General features: G+C 43.5%; 1 protein-coding gene across 18 annotated transcripts in view; it reads right to left on the bottom strand.

Annotated features, from left to right (window-relative positions):
- Nucleotides 1–23,032, bottom strand: part of LOC100547556 (coiled-coil domain-containing protein 134) — a 41,180-nt gene that overhangs the window by 17,834 nt on the left and 314 nt on the right. For 13 of the 18 annotated variants that reach the window (XR_014883678.1, XR_014883677.1, XM_085225490.1 and 10 more), the window contains exons 2-21: nucleotides 22,904–23,027; nucleotides 20,540–20,590; nucleotides 18,961–19,034; nucleotides 18,217–18,322; nucleotides 17,323–17,526; nucleotides 16,010–16,140; nucleotides 15,359–15,473; nucleotides 14,467–14,583; nucleotides 13,802–13,901; nucleotides 11,243–11,377; nucleotides 10,600–10,714; nucleotides 9,010–9,107; nucleotides 8,542–8,683; nucleotides 7,771–7,882; nucleotides 7,090–7,150; nucleotides 5,791–5,888; nucleotides 4,872–5,046; nucleotides 4,619–4,766; nucleotides 3,786–4,058; nucleotides 662–827 (exon numbers count right to left, since the gene is read on the bottom strand). Coding sequence is in view for 16 of the 18 variants with exons in the window: in XM_085225490.1 (XP_085081616.1) it covers nucleotides 662–827; nucleotides 3,786–4,058; nucleotides 4,619–4,766; nucleotides 4,872–5,046; nucleotides 5,791–5,888; nucleotides 7,090–7,150; nucleotides 7,771–7,882; nucleotides 8,542–8,683; nucleotides 9,010–9,107; nucleotides 10,600–10,714; nucleotides 11,243–11,377; nucleotides 13,802–13,901; nucleotides 14,467–14,583; nucleotides 15,359–15,473; nucleotides 16,010–16,140; nucleotides 17,323–17,526; nucleotides 18,217–18,322; nucleotides 18,961–19,034; nucleotides 20,540–20,590; nucleotides 22,904–23,027 (2,545 nt within the window). In the remaining 2 variants the exon portion in view is untranslated. The remainder of the gene's footprint in view (nucleotides 1–661; nucleotides 828–3,785; nucleotides 4,059–4,618; nucleotides 4,767–4,871; nucleotides 5,047–5,790; nucleotides 5,889–7,089; nucleotides 7,151–7,770; nucleotides 7,883–8,541; nucleotides 8,684–9,009; nucleotides 9,108–10,599; nucleotides 10,715–11,242; nucleotides 11,378–13,801; nucleotides 13,902–14,466; nucleotides 14,584–15,358; nucleotides 15,474–16,009; nucleotides 16,141–17,322; nucleotides 17,527–18,216; nucleotides 18,323–18,960; nucleotides 19,035–20,539; nucleotides 20,591–22,903; nucleotides 23,028–23,032) is intronic. The other 5 variants (XM_085225529.1, XM_085225429.1, XM_085225474.1 and 2 more) reach the window with 2 other exon arrangements.

The following is a 23,032-nucleotide window of genomic DNA, read 5'->3' on the forward strand; positions in this document are numbered from 1 at the left end:
CTCAAGGACAGCCAAAAGCTGCTCTGGACTCCTATCCAGGACTCCTAAAAGCTGAAGACATTCTAGCTCTGCTCCCTTTTTCATTTCAGGCTCACAGGCAGCTTTGCACAGCATCGTTAGTGATAGGATAACAGTCCCTACTCCACTGCCAGGGCTGGTAAGGAAAACAGAGATTTTCTCCAATCATAACCCTGCTAAAAGTTTGAAAGAATTAACAGAATTGTAAAGTCTGATAATATCACAGATCCTGTTTGGGGATCAATATCATGAATGATTCAAATGATGTCTGTGCCCAGCCTCTGTGCTCTGTAAACCATCTGAACTCAGGCATACCCAACTGTCTTGCACAGAGAGGAAGCAGAAAGGATTCTGTCTTTCAGGAATACTTACCAGCACAGCTCTCCATGTGAATACCTAGGCTCAGTTTAACAATCATACCTCAATAAAAGAACAAACTTAAATCTGAAAAAGACACTTCAAAACAAGAATCTCTGGATAAGAAAATTAAATAAGTACAGTTCTGTTTGTATGTTTCCTCATGTAGATAAGTACCAAAGCTATGTCAGCAGCTCAAAAACACTTCATCCCAGACTGTATGATGCCAGCCACCTCTCTGGTTAGTTGACAATACAACAAGACCCAAGTCAAAGAGGGGAGTCACCTTGTAAGGAGGCTGAGCTACTCTCTACAAGTAGCTGCTGCAGAATCTGTAGGAACTGATTCCGGAGGAGGTCACAGACAAATACATCCTCATTTTTTTCCAGAAAGGTCCTTAGAGCCATCAACACCTTCTGAGCCACCTCCACAGAACTTGAGCAGACCAGGTCCTGGGAGGAAAGAAACACACACATTATCTTTCTGCCCTGATTAGGGAAAAATCACCTCTATTTAATACCATTATGCTAATCTGGTGTCTTGGGAAACATTCTAATAAAGCACTGTTCAGATTGACTATGTCCTGATTAAATGGAGTACTGGATAAAATAGGAGGACTTTCTTCTGATAGGCATCGCTGACTAATATCCTGTTTAAAGAATCTACTTGGCTATGGAACACCCCAGTCCAGCACAAAAGCGTAGAGGAAACATTTTTTAAGGTCAAGGCTTTAGAAAAATGATTTCACAAAGCCAGGGCCCTGTTTCCAAGAACGCAGAGCCTCTGGCACTTCTGCTCTCCTTGTTGTTTTGAAAAATCAGGCTGCATATTAAGATGCTTGCCTAAAATCAAGCTTGTGAGTCAGTTCGTAATTAGTCATTTTCAGAAGACTGAGGTTGGCAGCCTACTATCTACAACAGCAACACAACAGCTAAGCTGCATGAAATGTACATAAACCAGACAAGTAATCACTCAGTCACCGAAAATGGAAGAGTCATGTATACAGCATTCAGCCCACAAGCCTTCCTGAATAAAGAGCTCTGTCTGGAGTCTCTGAGCTAAATCCCACAGCCAGTAGCCTTAATTTGGGCATTTGTTTGTTGCTAAGGTGTTTAATATTAAATATACCTGCACAGCATGTATAGATGCAGTTCCATAAAGACAAGGCAGAAAATGCCCCATAGTGCTGACATAATGAGATAGTCAACATAAATTACATCAGCACTGCCATTCCTCTCCCAGTAGTCCTGGCTACTGCATTGCAAATGGCACGGCAGAATGAGGTAAGCAGGAACAAAAACTGGTCTGAGCACTGTTACCAACCCTAGAGCCTGCCCTAAGCCTTTTCCTACTATCTTTGGGAACCCGTACTCAAGAAATGCAGTTAAGGTAAGAACAGGCTGCTTCTGCCAGGAAAAAAAAAAAAAAAAAAGCCTTTAGCTTGCCCACATCCGAGACATTCAGGAATAAAGGCCTGAGAGTTGTCTGCACAATCTGCTCCACTTACATATATCTACTCCATATAACATTCAAGAATGTAATCTAATATCAGTATCCTGTAACCACTCTCTGAGAGATCAGCTCAGATCTGGAGCATGGAGAAGACAAGTGGGACAGTGTGTGATCACTACCACGTTCACCCCAGGTGAACACACCTAGCACAAAATAGTGCTAACCGAGGGCCACAGCCTTCCTGACACTGGTAAATGCATCACTGTGTTAACATTTTCCTCCCTACTCAGGATCTCAAGGTCTCAGATGAAGCCACCAACCATCTGTTCTATATAATCCAGACTTTTATTAAAAGCAGAAAGCAAATAAATCATCCTTGGAAGGGCATTCATTTTTGTTTCACCCCACCATGCAGAGGCCTTTCCATTTCACTAGTGGATTCTCAAGCTGAGGTTATTCACCTCATAAGTTTTGTTTATTTCTGACAGTATATTTATTTCAGGACATTGCACTGTTTTATTAGGCCATCTAAATTCAGATTGATTATGCTCTTCCCTAGCTTAGAGGTAGACTGTCAAAGCTTGTGATTTATTACAACTCACTTTACAGACTGGGACAGAGCTAAATTAATGTATTTCTGCACAAGTACATGGCAGGACAGGAAAGGGGAAAGTAGGAATGCTGCATGATTCAGAGAAGGAGCCATCATTTCCCTTTTGTGTAGTGATAGATCTGTGATGTATATTTTTAGTTTGTGGAGTGATAGGCTCCAGAACTATTGCCAAAGGTAACAGGATAGACGAGTCTCTTGGAACACTTTTTGTTAATTTGCACTAATTTGTCAACTCATTGATCACTTTTACTATGGCTCTGGCAATACTATAAAAGCTTGGATTCTGTCACCTACACTGTAATATCTCCCCAACTGTTAAAGAACTGCCTGATGGAAAAGCCCTTCTGTCAGTCATTTCCATAATCTGGGATATTAAAATTTACTTTATAGTATCTAAGGTTAGAACAAACACATGCCAGTTTGTAACACCACAAGGGTGCCCACTCAGAATCAAACCTGGTTTCAAACATAGACTGTCAGCAAACGCCTGTTTGCTGACATTGGTTTCTATTTTTGATGATACATCAAACATATGTAGAATCTAAAAAATTCCTACTTTAACAGGCTAGAGAAGAAACATCACAGCTGTTAGCTTTTGCCATAAATGTAAATCTTGTGTTCTTGTGTGGAAATAACAAGGATTTACTTATGCAACTGGCTAGGCAGTCATGGAACAAGTGGCCACCAATGCAGGGGTGACAGGGCAGGTGGGAGAGGTGGAAGTGAGTGAAGACCTCTGAGTTTTGTATTTTAACTTTTAAGAGCAATGCAGTGTGCTACTTGCAGTCTTGAAAACTCCGAGCAGTGCAAAAATCTCTGACGAGGCTCTCCAGTTAAAAACAAATAAAAGAAAAGACCCAAGCAAACAGAAATCCATGCCCTCAAGACCTGCTCACTGCACGCTGCTTTTGAAAGTTCTTTGTTCCTCATATCCTTCTCATCTATTAGTAGGATACCATTGCTTCTAAATTAGCAAAGCAACTTCTTAAAAGGCTGCCCCAAAAGACTATCCAGCTGCGTGTCTGGATAGAGAAAGGGAAAAGCCCATGATTTCTTTGCAAGGTAGACATCAGCAGCACCCTTCAGATCCCTTCCTAGCCAATTCTCAAAATTCCCTTTCTCTCACAGTGAATCATGACAGAGAAAGAGGTAGCATATACTCACAATCTCATTTGCTGTTATCAGGCTTGATGCAAGGTGGAAGCCTGTGTATAAACTCACAGGCCCTTCTAGCAGAATCTTTGGCCTCAGAACAGCAGCACTAAGTGCTTTAATAACCAAAAAGCCCTAAGTGGTCCCCCTAAGTTACAGTCAGGATAACAGTCAGTCCTTGTGAGTCACATACCAGTAAAATAAGTAAAATGCTGGAATTGCTCTTCAGAATGGGAAGTAAAGGGTTAGCATTGTTCAGCTGATCAGACGTGCCAAAAGCAGTTTCTTCAATCTCCATATGACTGCAGTCTTCCCAAGAAAACCAGAGCTGCAGGACCTGGTGCCCAAATCTGCCCATAAGTTCAGGATAGTGCAGGAAGAATTTCAGCAGCAGAGGACAATGAATGTAGACCAAGCTCAGATCTGGGAGATTATCCAGGATCCTCTTTACGGTACACAATGACCTCTGGTAAATGTGTGGGAGGGGAAAGGGGGAGGTGGGGAGACAACAAAATAACTGCCAGGTAGTGAATATCTAAAAGCCAAAGCAGTGAGATTTTACTGTGAAAAACAATCACATTGCCTTTTAACTAGACAATCAAATATATCAGTTAAACGTCATTTTGTGAAGCCCATTTGCATCACAAAGGCTAAGAAACTTGTAGGCTTTATGCAGTGCTCAAAGCTGTGCAGCAGCAAAGGCCCATATGGGAACACTAGAAAGCCTGCTGCAGAGCTGTGGATGTGTTCAGGAGACTGGAGCTATGAAATTCATAATATTCTGTACGTGAATTCACAGCCTATCCAACACATTTACGCTTCCCACGCAGACACAAGTTTATTCAATCAAATCTATATCCCCTAGTGGCTTTTCACAGTTAACTTTCCAGAGTGTATATGCATCACACTCTCCTCACTCATTCATCACTGACTGCATGTATCAAATTACTTTCTGCAAGAGGGTTGATGAGAGCTGAGAAAATCTTTAACAAAAAGGGTTCAAGTGTTAAGAAAGAAATCTTTTACCGAGTCCAGGGCTTTGCCTTTGTCCTGACAGACAGCAAGAAGGTAAAGCACAGCTCTGAGTATGTATGGAGGGGGCCAGTCTCGATGGTCTTGTGTTACCAGGAGAAAATTTCTTATGGCTAAAAACAATTCAGCTTCTGGGACAAATCTGCAATCAAGGAGATTGGAGCAGAAACAAATCAGACATGCCTTACCCACTGATACATGCGTGTGATGGCCACATAACCACTTGCATTGTATGCTCTTGGCTCACCTGTCTCCAAGGCTGTAGGCAAAGTATAAGAGGAGTATGAAGCAGTGTTGGTGGTTGCAAAGAGACTGATCCAAGGAGAGAGGTTCAGGGTTTTCTGCCAGGAGAAGAAGGCTTTCTGCAACTGTGTAGTTTAATTGAGGTAGACTCTTCTGCAGGAGCTCAGATATCTCTTGCTCTAGAAATAAAACTAATATGAGCAGACAGGGGAAGACAAACAGAGGGGACTGAAGCACCTATCCTGCCTGTAACTCAAGCATGTTAAATTAGTGAAGCTCCTGATATAAGAGATACCAAGGCCAACTTAGTACCTCACAGTCTGCAAACAGTACATGAAACAGCAAGTGCATCTCCATCACTTGGTGTGAATACAGGCGTAAGATTTGATATAATAGAGCTAGCCCCGGGGATGAAAAGAAACTTCTGTTTGAGGTTCTCAGCTCTTTGCTGATGATAAGTGTGTTATGATAATGATAAGTACAGTGACCAACCACTGCCAGTAGAAAAGTAAATTTTGTGATGTGGAGGCTTTCGTCTTACTTATCTGGGCCTTACCTATAATGCAAAGCTGCAGTATAGACAGGAAAAATAGAGTATGTCAGAAGGAAAAAAGGACTTGAATTCCCAGATAAGGGTGACTCTGTGGCAACTAATATTGTAGTTAATCCATGCACAGTTGTGCTAATAAATGTCACCATGTAAACAAAATCATAGGCACATATTCATTCAAGTAAAGTCAAACTCTTCTAAAACCATTCTCTGGCTTTCATCTCAATTGATTCATTCTTAAAAAGCTAGAAAGAAATCTCTAAATAGAACTCATACATGTTCCTGTGTCCCATCCCTTCCTTCATCTTTTCTTTCCCTTTCTTTTTTTTTTAATTTGCCTAGATAGAGGCTGGCCACTAAACCCCAAACTTGCTTTCTTGAGAAGAAATTCTCTCCTTCTCTGTGGCAGAGTAAAGGCTCAGGCACAAGTTGAAGAGGAAGCTGGAGCAGGCCTGATTCAAGGCAGGATTACTGTAAAGAAGAGCAGAAAATACAGTAAGAAGGCTAGAAACACCCTCTTTACACTTCCAGTGTCACAAATTATCTGCCAGGACTTTGGTTTACTCACTGATCATATTCAAGAACCTGCTCTGTCACAACTGGACTCCAAGAGCCAACCTGGGCTTCCAGGAAAATCAAGAGTTCCCAGAGAACAGTCAGCTCTCAGACATGGCAGGTGCAAGTAATGATGACAACAGTGATTTTAGATGCCTTGGGATGACATGAATACAGTGGGATACTCTCACAAACCTCAAATCCTATATTCACAGGAAGTCTTGAAAGTGCAGGGCCCTGAACTGTGCAAAGAAGGCTGTATGAGGGTGGCTCCCAATAATTGATTCCACTGGCAAACACCCCTGAGGAGTTTACCACTGCAAATCTTTTTTTACAGGGTCGTTTACAGGGATGAACAAGGAAGAATATCAAGACTAAATAGGTGAGAACAGCTCTATTTCTAGGTATTTCTTTTTGTCCAGTTATTCCAACAGCACGTAATTAAACAACTTTGCAGTGTACCACAGCATCCTTGTATTGTACACTATTGCATTTAGAAACCTAGATGACCCCACACACGCACAAGTATGCCCAAACCAGTAACCTGGATGAGGGTGCTGTGTATTTTGTTTACTCTTTTAATTAGATGCAGTCACAGGAAAGAGGAGGTAAAACATCTCTGTAGACCAAAAGGAAGACTCCCTCAGTCCTCCTCAATCTAGAAATCATAACCTCTGCTACAGAACATTCTTTGCAATGCCTCCTGCTGAAGTCTTCCTCCTCCCTTCCCTTTCTTACATAATATGATGGCACAGGGAACAAAAGTAGTGGTAATATATGTATTGGAAGCCAGGGTTCAGATGGAACTCATACTACTGTTACTTCATTACAAAACACCCACTAACTTCACTATTTAAAAGTCAGGCTGCTTTATCTCTGTATGCACAGTTTACAGTGGAGCTCAGGATTCTCACAAAGCTGTGAAAATTTACCCTTGCCCTTCCTGACTGATTCTCCCTTCTCACACATCCAGCTTTTCCACAGACGGTAAAGTGTTTATATTTTGCTCTTGAGTCTTTTAGCCTCCGTTGTTTAATTCAGGTGCAATTAAATTAGGCATGATCTGCTTTTCTGTCTGGAAATTTTTGACTTGCTCACAATGCACATACAACGATACCTTTGTACAGAGCAAAATCTGGCTTTCAGCTCCAGTGTCAGTCGGATGAAGCAGGAGGATGCTATAGAGAAAGCAAGAACACAAACGTCAAAGGAGCACAGAATATGTATCATAAGGCAAAACAGAAGACCAGCACCCTAATCATCTCCACACAAATCTAGTGAATAGGGCAGGCCATCTCAGTAAGAATACATTTTAGGCTTCCTCTCCCACGGTAAACTATTTCAAGTTTAGCTTGGAGAGGACTCTGAGTTTTGTTTGTCTTCTCAGAAAGAGAAAGGAAGATCTACATGTTCAGAAGAGAGGAAATCTGCATCATCTCTCTGATGCACAAACAGCAAGAAATAGACAGAGTGAATAAGAATTCCACACGATGAATGCCCACCAACAATTCCAGCAGAGTGTCTATCCACAGGAACAACCAATTCTGAATGTTCCAGGGGAAAAGATGAAGCTGATATAATTTAATTATCAAAAATAAAATCTATCCAATCACTATTGCTAGACCAAATAATCCTCTCATCCTACTGATCATGACTGCACTCCATTCTTACTCATACAACCATGTCACATAATCCCCCACAAACACTCTGGTTAAGCTCCCTGCCTCTGCAACATGCTGCTGCAGGAAGTTCCATCAGTTAACAGCACAGAGAGCATGATTCCACACCATCCCCATACCCAGCTTTTTGGAGAACTTATCTCGCATGTTTGGCACCACTGTAAAGAGGGTATTAAGTGCTGAGATGAAAACCTCCATCACTGAGGAGCTGACAGCTCTTTCCAGGTAGTTCTGCAGAAGGAAGAAAGGAACAGATGAGCGATACACAATACACACTGAAAGCTGCAGCTTGCCTCCTGTCTCCTGCCCTCCCAGAAAGTTAGATTCGTAAGTCCAAACAAATGGAGGAACAATTTTTCCACCAAAATGCCTGCAGCAACTAACATTACTGCCCCTATAAGCCTGTAACTGCCCACATAACTGCTCTTGAAGATCCGAGGGCTAAACTCTGGCACAGCATGCAACACAAGATATACACTGATGTGCAGCTGACTTTAATAGCACTTAATACCTGTGCTTCAAAGTTTTATTGGGCAGTGGCAAACGCAAGCATTTAAGTCCAGCACTAAAATGTTTAGAGCAGAACAACTCAGCTCACCCTTGCTGAAGGTCACTGGGCAATTTTACCACAGTCCATTAATTTTTACCCAAATTCAATGAGCAAGAAACAGCACTGTGAATTCCTCCACCCTCTGAGACTATATACTCCCATTTGCATGAACTATATAATAAATATCAAAGTCAGCTCTGGAGAGGTGGCAAATGCCTCTGCTATTCTAGGTTTACTCTACGAGCTCTCTTCCCAAAAAGACTTATGCCACCTACTGTTGGTGCTTGAGAGCACCTTTCCAGGTACCCAAGGAACAGAACAATTCCAAAAGCAATTCTACCATGACCATGGGGATGCAGAGACTGTCACAGATCCTCAACAGGAACTCAGAAAAGTTGTTCAGCGTCTCCTTGCTCTCTGAACAGGGAGCAGTGAAAGCATTCTCCTGGGCCATGGGGTCACTCTGTAATTCCACTGCTAACCTACAAACACATAGCAGGTACCAGAGGAGAGAGAAACACTCATACATCACCAACAGTCAAGCAGTTCTTCAGTGACCAAAGACATGAGAGAACCTGATAGGTCTGAATCACATTTCTTAGGAGACACAAACAGGTGTGACAAAATTTTCACTGTCACTAAGTATTTCTCCTATTGTTTAACTGACAAGTGCCACGCATTGAACCCACCTGTGAATTTCAGTGGTGGGGTTTGACAAAGGAACTGAGTCACAAGGACTGAGATTCCCACTCCCTAAGATGGATAGACACGCATATAATATCCATCCATATTCCTCCCTTGTCCTCACCTGCAAGCATTTCTGAAACTTTCCAGAGTGTTGAGTAATAGCTGTCCATGTTTCCAAGAAACTCTACTCTGGGACATCGATAACAGGAGATCACTCTGCTAAAGGACAGAAGTTTTCAAAATGTTATATTCACTGTTGCCAGAAAAAAGAAAAACTGATTTCCTCTTTGATACCAGCAGTAGGAGGAACAACATACTTCAATCACTTCCTTTGCATAGATGTTTTTTATCATTGTGCTCGCCCTGGAAAAGGCAGAATTAAAAGATTTACACTGCTCTTTCTATGAAAAACAGAATTATAAATCCACCAGTTCTGCACTGCTATATCCCTTGGGCAGTATAGCCTGTATTGCCATGGCTCGGTCTAATCTGAGTTTTAAGCTGCTCAGCTTCAAGCCCTTCTGGGAAAACTTGGGTGTTTTTTTTTTTTTAATTTTGTTCCTTCCACTTACTCTTCACACAACACTGAACAGTTCCTCTCCCTGCTCAGAAATCACTACTTAGGCTCAGATCTGTAAGAAATTATCCACATACTGGCCTTTGTTCTAACACAGCATCCTACTGAGTTCAGCCAGAAGCCAACTTCCAGGTCAGAATTTGTTATCTGCCCAAACTGTGAACAAACCACTCGGAACTCAAAATCTGCCATTAAATCTTAACAAGCCATGGTGGTCTTCTCTGACTACTACCAGAGGAAGACACAGCAATGCATTGGTGCCTGACAGTTCAGAACTTATATTTCCCCTTATATTTAGCTGTGACACCTAATCACAGCTACAATCATTTCCCCTTTACACTCACTAAACACAGACTGGATGTTATTACTGTCTTGCCTAACTTTCTTTCTGTAAAGTTTTTTATCCTGAATGGGACACAATGCTCTGTGTGCACAAACAAACAGACTGACCAACATCTACCAATGAGGCAGAAAGCTCTCCTGTTTTCTCCAGGCAGAGAAGACAGGCATTAGATAAGAAACAATGTGGACTTAAGGACAGTTCAACAAGCATTTGGAGTTCTGGTACCCCCACAAGATGTTCTTGCCACTTCAGACATGCAATCTAAACTTAAGTGGCCCTAAGCACAGAGCAAGAAGATTCAGCCCTTGTCATGTCACTGGCCATCAGTTAAGAGAGCTCTCCTGACAGGTGCACAGGTCCCAGCAGCACATCACATTAACTGCATATTCCAGGAACAGTAAAGAATTTGCAGTTCAAATAGCAGCTACCAATTCCCTTGCTGAGGAACCACTGTGCATACAACGTGACTGTCTTGGTCTGAAGGCACAGTAAGAGAGATTCATTGCCAAAAAATAGATTGACTAACACAGCCTACAAGGCGGGGGCCTAAAGAAGGGGAGGTTCAAATTACCTTGCAGCACTGAACATGTAAAGAGAGCAGTATACTAAAATGGTGCTCCACATATTTTCACTGTCTTAGAAAAAGCACTCACCAGCACCCACCTTCATACGTAAAGATTGTTACCAACTCAGGCCATGACGATCAAAAGAAACACCAGAGACTACAACAGTCACAGGATCATCCCTGTCCTGCTTGGTACTACTAAAGTGCACAGTATCTCTTGACTTACTTCATGCTTGTTGCTAGTGTGTGGTGGGGAAAGGTCGCCACACCGCTTCAGCACTGCCTCCAGTAGTTTCTGCAGATTTTCATATGGGACTGGAGGGGAGTTCAGATGATCCTTCCTGAACAAGCAGAAAGAAAGACAGTGAACACGTTCTCAGCTGGGAACATTCCATATGAGAAGGCAACACCAGCAGAACTAACTTATCTTTGGAAAGCAATATGCCACTGCCATCTCTCTCCAGTACAGCACACAAATGTCAGGAGGTCTGAACATGAACCCAAACACACCCTCATTGCATTCAGCATCACAGATTCCCACTACAATCAAGCACTACTTAACCGTTCATAGTCTTATATTTGCTCTTATCTGTCTGGATGGGCCACAGTGTGCCAAAGTCACAGCAGCTGCAGAACAAGCCTGACGGAGATGCTAGGTCCTTGCTGCTGCAGCTTGCTGCCTACCACAGCTTCATCACCCTGGCAGCCCTGGCAGGTGGGTGGGAAGCTAGCTCTGCTGTACCCATGCCTATCTCAGCCAGAATTCCCACTGCAGAGCACACTCACCCACACAGACTCAGGGGAGCTGCAGAGACCAACATTTCTTCAGATCTATCTGAAGAAAAGCCTGTAAATACTTTCCTGCCTACCTCAGAAAAGCTGCCACAGCTTTCACAGCCTCCACTACCACCTCCAGCACTGGGCAGTCCACTGTCTTCATCAAAACATCAATGGCATCTATACATATACCTCGGTTCGTGAATAATTTAATTTCCACCGGTTGCCTGCAAAGAGGAAACAGAGTAAGCAAGGAGAATATTGTCAGGTTAAGTAACTGTATTGCCCTCTCCTTATTTGTCCAAACGGAGTGAAGAGCCACGTGGTTCCAGCCACGATTTTTAGTATTCAGAGCCAGCTGCTCACAAGGATGCAGTCTCAAACTTGAGTAGGTGGAGGGTTTGCTACAAAGAGTGAACTGGAGTCCTACTATGATGAAAAGAACCTACAGTCTGAATGACTTTGTACTGTGCCCGCACATACTGACATGAAAAACACATGAAAAAAGAGGCTCTGCAAAACATAGCCCCTGTATAGGAATTTATGCTGAGGCCATCTGCTCTGGCATTTGTAGGTTCATCTAGCAATTCATATTTCTGAGTAAACAAGCAAGCACTACCATACTAGAAGAAGGACAATGCCAAGAGAATAGCTTCTCCAGCAGTCCTGCAGTGATTCTACTGCCAGATGCTGCCAGGACAGGGACTTTCAAGAACTTGAAAAATAAACAGGAAAAAACAAAAACAACCATAATTCAATTGCTTTGACATTTTTTCTTGACAGTGACCATTTTGGTCATCTGCTCACCTTGTGACCCAATGACTTTGAGCATTCAGCATGAGAGCATGGAAGGATGACAAGCCATTAATCCCATTACTGGGCAAAGATGTACGAATGGCAGACTGTGCTCATCTGACTCCTGGAAAGTCAGGTACTTTCATGAAAGAGAGGAGAAGGTAAGCAGCTACACTTGGAAAAGAGGCATTAATGGTCTGCCAGAAAGCATCTCCAAAAGCAAAGCAAGAAAAGAAGCAGAGCATGATAGCAGCCAGACTTGGAAGCCAGAGTATTCCCCATTACTCCATTTTCATAGACATGACAAGACTAAGGCAAGCCAGGAGCACGTGCTCCCATGCGCAAATGGGAGAGAAGAATCAACTGCAATAGAAATTAAATTAGTAGCTCAGCTGCAGGGCAAAAAGTGAACAGAGGCAGAGCCACTCTTTAGCCACTCAGTGGGAGCAAATCCAGCTTGGCAGTCACTTTACGTTCTGCTGTGAGAAAGGGCAGAGAGGTGGGCAAGACAGGGATAAGGCCAGGGAATGCAGGCACCAGGATCAGCCTCTGGCCCAAGTCATATGTGCTGAACTTCAAGTTGTTTCTACTTACACTCCATTTTTATTAATCTCTTCTACTTCCTTCCTTTAATCACTGACCCTCTGAGGTAAAACACAGCAGGAAAAAAAATCTTCACTGACTCACACAGGGAAGAAGGGATGGAGGAGTACTGCTGACTCACCCAAGAGGCACAAACCCACTTGCAATATGGTGTACTATGATATCTGCAGGGCCAGGGAAACAAATGCATTAAATACTGAACTCCTGCACCTTCCTGCAGCCCCTTGTCTTGGATCCCAAACTCTGCACGCCACTCTGGTTGTGCTGGGAGAGAAAAGCACTCCACAGAGAGCTACCCACCGTTCCTGACACTTCTGACAGTGCCAACAGAGGCAGTACATCTTGTCTGGATAACATCAGAGCGTGGGGGTCAATTACAGAGTAAGAGAACCCAGCTGCAAGGAAAACCAAGAGATGTTCCAGCATGAGACCATTTTCTCCATATGATACAATTTAAAATAAAATGGTATTTCAAATGTAAGCCTCTGAGAAACAGGACGTGTATGCTAGATAATGAGAGTAATTGCATAGAGCACTCTCTTTATTTTACAAGTGTAAATGCTGTAATTAGTGTTTCCCACGTTTTGGTTTCTCTTTCTGACAGATCCCACACTGGCCTCATCACACTGTTCTTTCTCCTTTTTACCCTACCACTTGCTACAAAAATTGACTGACATTTCCAAAATTCAGCTCTAGGGCTCTCTTGGGGGACCTAAGTGGCAAAAACAAGATTCTGTCACTAGCACAACACGACATGAACAAGATCATACAGGCAGGAACAGGAAGCACAGAAGAAAAACAAGCCAGAGTATGTTATTCCTTAGCAGAAAACAAGGGGAGAAACTGACAGAACGCATTAATAGTTCGGCCTGGAATTTGTTTTTGCTGTTTGAATTTAGCTCAGATGAAGACAGAGGACTAGAAGCCATGGAATTTACATGCTCCGTTTTGTCACTTAGCAGGAGCCAGCTGGCTCACATACACCTGAACTTTCCTAGGCTTTGCCTCCTTTTATGCCTACAGATGAAAGGAGAATTCACTCCCCAGACTGCCAAGGAAGCAGGGAGAGGCAGATGTACTGGTGGAAATGTGCACAAAGAAGGCAAGCTATCAGGCTGTTCTTCTCAGGACTAAACACAAGGGCTCAAGAAGTGCAGATATTTGGCCTAGGAAAAAGAACTTAAAAGCACAACAGTTTCCATTTTAGGGCACCAAACTCTGCATCTGTGAGCCTGACAGGGGCAACCCCTTACCGTTTCACTATTTCAGTGAAGAGCAGGAGCCCTTGCTTGTGTAACTCCACATTGTTCAACTGCAGGACATCCTGGAGACTCCTCACCAGAGATTCTATGCCTGCAATGTTCAAGAGAAGTTACAGAAGAAGATTTTAACACCCCCCTCCCCGCTCCAAAATTCCAGGATGGGAGAAAAACAAATATTTGAAAGGAAGGAAGATTTGAACAATCATTCTTCTGAGCCACCGGCTGAAACAACTGCCCAAGCCATCATTTTCTTTCAGCTCCCTGATAACAGGCATCAGCTCCCACTGCTGAAGGGAAGTCCAGAAGAACGGAAGTAATTTGGCCTTTCTTCCTAAATCCACCTTTGACATCTCCACAGAGATACCTAGCAGTAACTCCTGATAACTGGCTATTACTAGCAGTGAGGTTATAGCAACACTCACGACAACCGGTTATTACAGTGGATGCACGCTCATCAGAAACTCATTAGGACAGCGACACTGTAAATTCAAGCCGCGGCAGACACCACAAACGCAGCTGATAGGTACTCATTTTCAGTCCTTTATCCATCCTGACTAGAAACTGTGATTGTGTGTAAAGCGCTGAAATTCAGCTGGAGGCACAACAAATGCCAGCAATATTACTCGCGGTCACTGTCAGAAGGGCCGATGACTCACCATACACTGTGTGACACTTGGAGAAGAAAAGGCGCTCTTCAGTGAGGAGAAGCAGCGAGCAATACACTGACCAGATGAGAATTTCACTGCTGCACATGAGGCACTCAAAAAGGAATTCTGTGAAAACACACATACAAAGAAGGTCACCCTGGTAAGAGGCTCACAGCATGGCAAAGCTGCTCCTAGAACAGAGCAGAGGAAGGAGGAAGAAAGCAGGAATCATACTGACAGCCAGAGGGAGAATGGATGTATTACGAAATGGAAGGAATGGAGGATGGAGTGGATACTCAGAGGCATGCTAGCCTTCAAAACACGGTGACTGGAGAGCAGAGTCCCCCAGGCAGGCTTCTTCCCAGCACAAACTTAACAGGCAGGAGCTGAATTGTGGCTCTAGCCTCTGGGGTAAATGAAGTCACAAAGCAAGCTTTAACACAGATGCGGTGATCTTTTTTTTTCCTAACAACTTTCACATCTCACAAAGAATTTGCAAAATCAAAGCACTTCTGTCTTCTGGGAATAGAGTGAACAACAAACCATCTCCTAAAGCTATATTCCAAAGCCAGATCTACTAGATCAAATTCTATGAAAATTCACAACGTTTAGTAAGATGAGATGGAAACCCAGTCAGTTTAGACTTTGCACCTATGCTTCAAGAGGTTCCTTGCCCAGATTCTTGCTGAGGAAATCCCATTTTGCAAGTTGACAACTACTTCTACACTTTCAATTGAAAACTCATTCTTCACTACTGTTTCTAAAATCACATTAAACATTTCTACTGATACTAAAAGGTCACTGCATAGATTATGTGACCTATGGATTTCAAGGAGCCAGACTGATTCCTAGAACAAAAAGCCAGGAAGACGGACAATACAATGTTATTGCACTTCTTCACCTGGGACATCAGCATGGATAAAGGCAGGAGCATATCTGCTGGGAGAGTGAACCAGCACTGCAGCCATACAGTGAGAGCTTGCTGCCTGTAACATCTCATCTCTGGTCAACAAAAGCTGTCATGAAACAAAAGCAAAAAGGAGAGAAGAAGTCAACTGTGCAGGTATGAGTACTAACAGTTTTCTCTAAATATAAAAAATGTAAACATAAATGAAGGTCTCTCTTTTAACACGCATTTCATTGGTCAAACTTGGCAAAGCAAGATAAAATACTGGATTAAATGCACTCAAAATACAGTATGGGAACCACAATAAATAATATTATGAATAGGAATAACTCCACCTCGATATTTAGTCATGTTGGCACTAACAGAGCTGTATCAGGACTTAAGTGTCAGTGAGTAAAATCAGCTGAGGCCACAAGGAAAACTCCAGGATACAGGAATGAACAATAAAGAGATCTATGGTGGTGTCCAAATTTTCCACTGCAGTCTCTACTGCTGATCATTGTTGGCAACAGCACCCAAACGCCTCAAATAAAAATTCAATACAGGCTATCAAACTCCTACATCTACTAACAATTCACCTCAGAACAAGAGACAATGTGTTAAAAAGTCATAGGTTGCATGCTGTAAGACTACTTCATCAATCACCTTTTTGAGAATGAGTGGAAGTGGATTTTCCCCTTCTAATAAATCAGAGTTTTCAGATTCTTCTTCTGGTTTTGAATTATTCATAAGAATGGATACAAAACGGTCAGATTTCAGCAGCTCCTTCAGCAAACCTGCAAAAAGGGGAGCAAAAGTGAGCATCGTAAAATGGACATGGGATTAATTCAGAAGTACTTACAGCCAAAGACTTGTCAGTTTCCTTCTCTTTCCAGCACTCTGAGCAAAGACCCTAACTTCAAGTTGAGCAAGCTTCTTCTGACTTACATATACAGAAAATGCCATGAGCTATGCATCTGGCAACCCCTTGTTATTGGTTCTTTTTGCCAGGTCTGATTGCTCCCCGTTCCTGAGAGATCTGTATGTGCAGTAGTAAATGACTCCTTGAGCCTTCTACTTGTCTTCTGTGCTACAGTACTTTCCCCTTAAATTGTTTCTTTAGAGAGCTCTTAATTTGCATTTTTCACCATGCTACAGCCAAGGACCAAACAGTTAACTAGATATTTTCCCTGGAATACTTCCTAGAGCCGTGGCATTTATCTTCCCTTTCTGCTTTCATAGGCTCTTGCTGAAATGGCTGCATTTTGTTAAAGGACATCCACACATACCAAAAAAAAAAAAAAAAAACAACACCTTCAGTATAAAAGTATAGAGCACTGCTACAGATATTGATGCAAATCATCTGTACATATCGGCACAAATTCACAAGGGATAAGGCGTGAGATCAACTTTCAAAGAAATCATCATCCTTTCCTAGCAGTTGAGTAGACCTGAGGAGCAATCCAATTCCTACTTGCATCCTACAAGGAAAAGGAAATCCTTGGATGGCTTGCAACCAAGCAGCGTCAGGAAGGCTGAAATTGTGCTCTCTACCAACAGCTGGTAAGTGCAATGTGAAGAATAAATGCTCAAAACTGATCTTTCCATATGTTATTCTGTTGTGGTGCTATACAAAACCCACCTGGTCTGTGCAGTGTGCTTGCATTCAGGCAGTTTGAGTCTGGTAGCATCATATTCAGACAAGTCAAATCACAGGGCAAACCCTGAGGAAACTCTGAAGATTAATCAGTGCTAGGCAACCATGGGGCTTTAGGGACAACAGAGGCTGGAGGAGCACAACAGCAGGTCAGGGTTACTTCACTGCTGTCTAGTAACAGAAAAGATCGATTGCTTCAAACGAGCAGAAAAACAGCTCCTCTAAAGCCCGACCCACATCAGGGTACCTAAACCATCCAAGGATTTCTGCTTTGCTCTGAGCCTTCCCTTGCACCTTGCAGTTTCTCTCAGCAGTGCCTTACCCAAGCAATTAACCTGCAGCTCCTTTGTCTGCGCATGGCCAAAAGTATTCAAGAAGAGGCCACACAGCCTTTCTTCAAAGTGTGCTGAGAGCTTTTCTGTGCCAACAGGAGAGGAGTACAGCTTGCCATACAAGTAACAGACAGCAGCCTTTACACCTTCATTTGGGTACATCAAGCCCATCAGCAGATGATCCACTAAATTACCTAGTGTGAGGAACAGAAATGGCAAACATTCATACCAATGAGCTGACTTGTAAACTGACTTTTTTAAAGCATCAGCCTATTTCCCTCAAAAACCTGTGCTGTGATTTAAATCCAGTAGGCACCACACAGCCACTTACAATATTGTCTCTCAGTCAAAACCAGTACAACTTGCACAAGCCCACTGCACAGACTGGTGTACATAGATTAACAAATACCAATGGATGTTGTGCTACCTCACCACTGTTTCTCCCTCTGATCCAGTCAAACATTCATGGACATTGGGAATGCTTCTAAGAGTCTCTGAGCAGAGGTACAGTAAAAAATGGCCCAAGGAGAAAACTGTTCACCATAGAGATTTCCACCACCACCACCTCTACAAATAGCTAAGTATGCTCACCGGACCCCAGAAGCTGAACCAAGGAGAGGAAAACAAAACATATATTGCCCCCAAGGCATACCTACAAACACTCAGAGGCTGTTTTTGTCAGGATGGCTAAGAGCACACCACCAAGCCTACTACTGAGGTACTGACCAGCAACCCAGGAGGTCTGCGTGCCACTTCATCTTCAGGGACAGGATTCTTGTGTAACCTTTGTAAATGCACGCAGCAGGGGAAAGACAGTGCGTGCATGCTTATGTGTGTTGGTGCTGTGACTACAACTCTTCAGTGGAGCGTGACAGGCTACTCACTGTGCTCGACCACCAGTATGTCAGCAAAGACTGGGACAGCATCTGCTAGTTTGCCCAAGAGAGTAAACGTGGGCAGGCTGCCTCTCCCGGTAGTTGCCTTGCACAGCTGTAGAGACAGAGGAAGGAAATGTTTCACAGCTGAGCACACAGTACACAGTCAGAAAGACACGAAAACCAATATGCTCTCTCCAAAACAGGATCTTCACCTAAACCAGATCTTTTTCACCATTTAGGATAAATCAGAGGATAACTCTGAACACACCTAAAATCCCCCAAATGCAGCAGTGTTTCTTTATCCAAGAAATCTCTTTCTTGTTGCCCCTTTCCCCTCCAGCTCCTGTAAGAGCAGACGAACCGGCCGAATTTCTCCCTGCTTTTGCTATTTCTCAATTTTTTGTACCCCGCAGGACCACCACAAACTTAGGAAAGAAGACAGCAGAAGGCTGTGAAAGCTCCTCATTTCACTGACACAGGAAAGGAGGAAAAGAAGAATCTGGGAAAGGCACACAGTTTTCATTAAAGCATTATGAAGCCATACAGCTACAGCGTGCCATGAGAGCAATAGGAAAACTCCAGAGAAGACGCCAATGCCAAAATCACAGCAGGGGAACTGGCATTAGGACATCCCACTACAGTAGAAGCTGCATCCCAAACCAGTAGCTGCAGTCTCGCAGGGCCTCTCATTCTCATCTCTTCAACCTCTGAAGAACTGAAGGGAAGGGCAGAGAATTCATCTTCACTGACCTCTTTTTGGCTTTCATCCAGAATGCAGCGCAAGTACTGCTCTGACTTCAGCTCCACTATAAGCTGCACAAGAACTAGGCAGAAGAAATGGGATCAGTAATTCACATTGAAGAGCACTCACAATCCATCCTCCACAGGGCTTTAGCAGACCAGTGAGCAAAGAGCTTAGCCATTAAATGAACATGGGGCTGCTGAGAGTGCAGGGAAACAGCAGAGCCCCAATGCTATTAGTTCTGATAGCCCAGCTGAGGCTCTCTGCAGCAACATTACAGCAGCAATCCTGTTGGAACAGCACCACAACCCACACATGGAAATGACAAAGGGTCTATCAGGACATCAAGTAAATATAAGGAAGGAAGGAAACAAAGCCCACGTTTGAAACCGTGAAAAAATCTGATATTTGAATAGAGTGGGCATCCTACAGTATGAAAACTGGCCTTTAAAAACAGCCTTGCAGAGAAGGTAACATTACAGTCTACCAGACATACATACACAGGTATCCCCTACACCTTTCCATAAATTGAGGCCCTACTTATCTTTGTGACTCTTAACTGAGACACAGTACAGAATATCACTCCATACGATCTGATAAAGTTAGTTTGGATATATTTTCTTGTCATGGCATGACTCATTTCAAACAGGGCACACTGTACTCTAACACATTCTTTTTACTCTTATTCTAAGAAAGCATTTAAAAAAAAAAAAGAGAGAGAGAGACTTCTAGGTGTACCACCTCTTGGTATATCCAGGGCAATACTGTGAGTTTATCTAGGAGACCTACTTTAGATGAAGGGCCAACTTTCTGAGCGGAGGCGTATTTTGAGGCAGATGATATATAGGTGCTTTAATAGCCCCTTCCTGCCTGGAATTCTCAGAGTTTCTAAGAACATTCTATTTCTAAGAACATTCAATAATTAGGTGTCATTAAGTTAAAATTCCTCTGTTTGAAATTATCCATCTCTCAGCAAAACCGCATCCTGACAGAAAGATCTCTCACCTTTGCAACACTTTTCAAGCACGTGTCTGAAAACTGATACCTCTCTGAAAGGAGCTGGTCACACCTCCTTTCATCTCTCATGGCTGGACAGGAGGAAATCGCTGCTCTGTGAATATCACAAGACTCAGCAGAGACGCCCAAGGTTAATAGGACTGCAGACATCCCTTCTCAGCCCTGCAGGCGTTTCCAGATTACAAATGAAGGACTGCTAAGAGAGAGGAACCTAGAAGCTATACAGCTACGTCCCAAATACTGTTTGTCCTGAGGAGAAAGCACTAGATTCCAAAGCTCAGTGAAGCCAATATGAAGATTTCCATTTGGTCAGGTTCAAAGATGGGGCTTTATTTACAAGTGCTACTCATCTGATGGCACACATAGAACTCAAGGGAGAAATGCTAACATTTAAATGCACGCACACTTCACATGTACACACCACAAAATATTGGAATGGTCTGCTTAACACTTTTGCAACTGATAGAAAACAGCTCTCCTCAATTCAAGCTGTGCAGAAGCTGAGCTATCAGACAAGATGGACGCCTCTCACAGACTGCCACTGACTGGCACACAGAATCTGCACCTCACCTTCTCCAAACCGGTCCTGGGTATCGCTGTCCTCCACAGCATGACACATCCCTAAAAGATAAAGCACAATCAATTGCAGAACTCATTTTTGCTTGTGATCGTTGGTGCTGTAAAGCCTTCTTGTAAAAATAGCTGCACATTATTTCAGTACCAGTTTGTTTCCCCCTGCTTCGCAAGAGGCCAATCTGACCCTGTCAGAAGAGGGTGGATTCTGCAAAAGGTGCCCTCATAACCAGGAAAAAGAGGCATGAGGTGTTCTGTTCTCTCAGAATTTATGTGCTTTGTAGTTGAAGTCAGTGGCTCCATCTATGTAGGTAAACACGAAACTGCGAACACCACTGCATGTTCCAGCATCATACATCTGAATTACAACACTGCAGAATGATAGGAGTCAAAGCCCAGCTATGAGATATCCTTCTTATCTTACCCTTATTCTTACTCATCACCAAGTTTTCTCCCTCTACTGAAAATGCCAATCAATTACAGCAAAGCTGGCCCCTAAAAATTTAACTGTGTACCTTTTCAGAGAGGCACACAGACTGATGATTTAAAAACATAGCACTGAAATGCAAGTACAGCTCTGTCTTCTGGGATATATGGTTTAGGATCCTACAGTGTAGGAGTGAACTGGCCGTAAGCACTACTCCCTCCACATCTGTATAGGATTGTGTGCAGACAGTGCTCAATAAAAATTTGTGTGACCAAGAGAATGAAACCTGCACAACATTCTAATAAAGCTGTTTCCAATGTGCAAAGCACAGTTTGTGCTGGGAAACCAGCTGGGAAACGCAGCTTGAATTATTCAGTGTTGTGGCAAGGGAAGGAGCTTGTAAGTCACCTCGCACAAAGCACATATCTGTGATGTGCAAATGAGACCGTGGACTTCAAGGAACCCAGTATAATTGCTCTTTGAAAGCATTTGCATTCACACCCTCCACCTTTCTCTTGCTGTCTGACCATTCCCTCATTTACACCATTATTTCTCCTCTGACAGGATTTTAGATATTTCAAAGACCTTACTCACAGCATTGCTGTGCAAACAGAAACAGTGAGAGATGTTCGAGATCTAAGGGACTGAAGGCACTTTCTGACATCTCTCTGAACACTGTGTTCTGCTGGGAGGCTGACCCACCAGGAAGAAACAGGTGTTGTAGTCCTACGGCTAGAGGGATTTCAACAAATATAAAATGACAGTGGGGGAAAGAAATACTGTACCATTTGATAGTAAATCCTATAACATCCTTTTTAAATTCACGCTTCCATTTCTGTGTGGATCTTCATGTAGTGCCACAAGATGAGAAGGCATTGAGGCATGAGACCAGAACAGAGGGTGTTCTGGGAAGAGCCAGAAGCCAGAGCACTCAGTTTCCCGTAAAGACTTTAAAGATCTGTCAAGATGCTTAGGAAAGCTGTGGGAGTTTATTAACATGCCAGTTCTGCTCCTTGGGGAAGAGGGAAATTAATTACCCTGCTCTATTTGGAATGACAGACCCTTTTCCGTGGGGAATAGCAATGTGTAAAGGAGAACATTGGTGGAAGTATGAGATTGGGTATTTCAGTGGTCTATTGCCATTTTTGGGGGGGAGTTGAATGTGGAAAAGCCTGGGTCAGAGAAATCCCAGATATGTTTGCAGACTGGGAGAATAACTCATTGAGAGCAGCTCTGAGGAGAAGGACTTGGGAATCCTGATGGATGAAAAGCTGGACATGAACCAGCTGCATGCTCCTGTAGCACAGAAGGCCGACAGTATCCTGGGCTGCACCAGAAGAAGGGTGGCCAGCAGGATGAACGAGGTGATTGTCCTCCTCTGCTCTGCCTTTGTAAGGCCCCAACTGGAGCACCACATCTACGCCTGGGGACTCAGCACGAGAAGTATGTGGGGCTGTTGGAGAGGGTCCAGAGAAGGCCACAAAATGCTAAAAGGGCTGGAGCACCTTTCCTATGAAGACAGGCTGAGGGAGCTGGGCTTGTTCAACCTGGAGAAGAAAAGCTTGCAGGGAGACCTCACTGTGGCCTTCCAGTACTTCAAAGAAGCTTACAAGCAGACGGGACTGATTTTTCACATGGGTAGATAGCTTTAAGACAAGGTGGAACAGTTTTCAACTAAAAGAGGGGACATTTAGACTAGAAGTCAGGTAAAACTGTCACTAAAAAGGCAGTGAGGGGCTGGCACAACTGCCCAGATTGCTGTGGGTGCCCCATCCCTGGAAGTTCAAGGCCAGGTTGGATGGGGCCCTGGGCAGCCTGAGCTGGTGGAAGACAGCCCTGCACACGGCACGGGGCGGGCTTTGAGGTCCCTTCCAACCCAAGCCTACAAATAGGGCACTCCTTGGTGCTGTGTTAGGCCGTGTGGGAGCTCTTACCGAAGAGCGTTCCTATCAGACAGAGGCAGCCCCTCTCGTCTGGAGCCAGCAGCTGGACGACCGGCAGCGCCTGCCATGCCAGGGCATCGCGCAGACGGGACAGCGCGTGCTTCCTCCGCACCAGCTGCG

Source organism: Meleagris gallopavo, chromosome 1, assembly GCF_905368555.1.
Source record: "Meleagris gallopavo chromosome 1, MGAL_WU_HG_1.1, whole genome shotgun sequence".
NCBI lineage: Eukaryota > Metazoa > Chordata > Aves > Galliformes > Phasianidae > Meleagris > Meleagris gallopavo.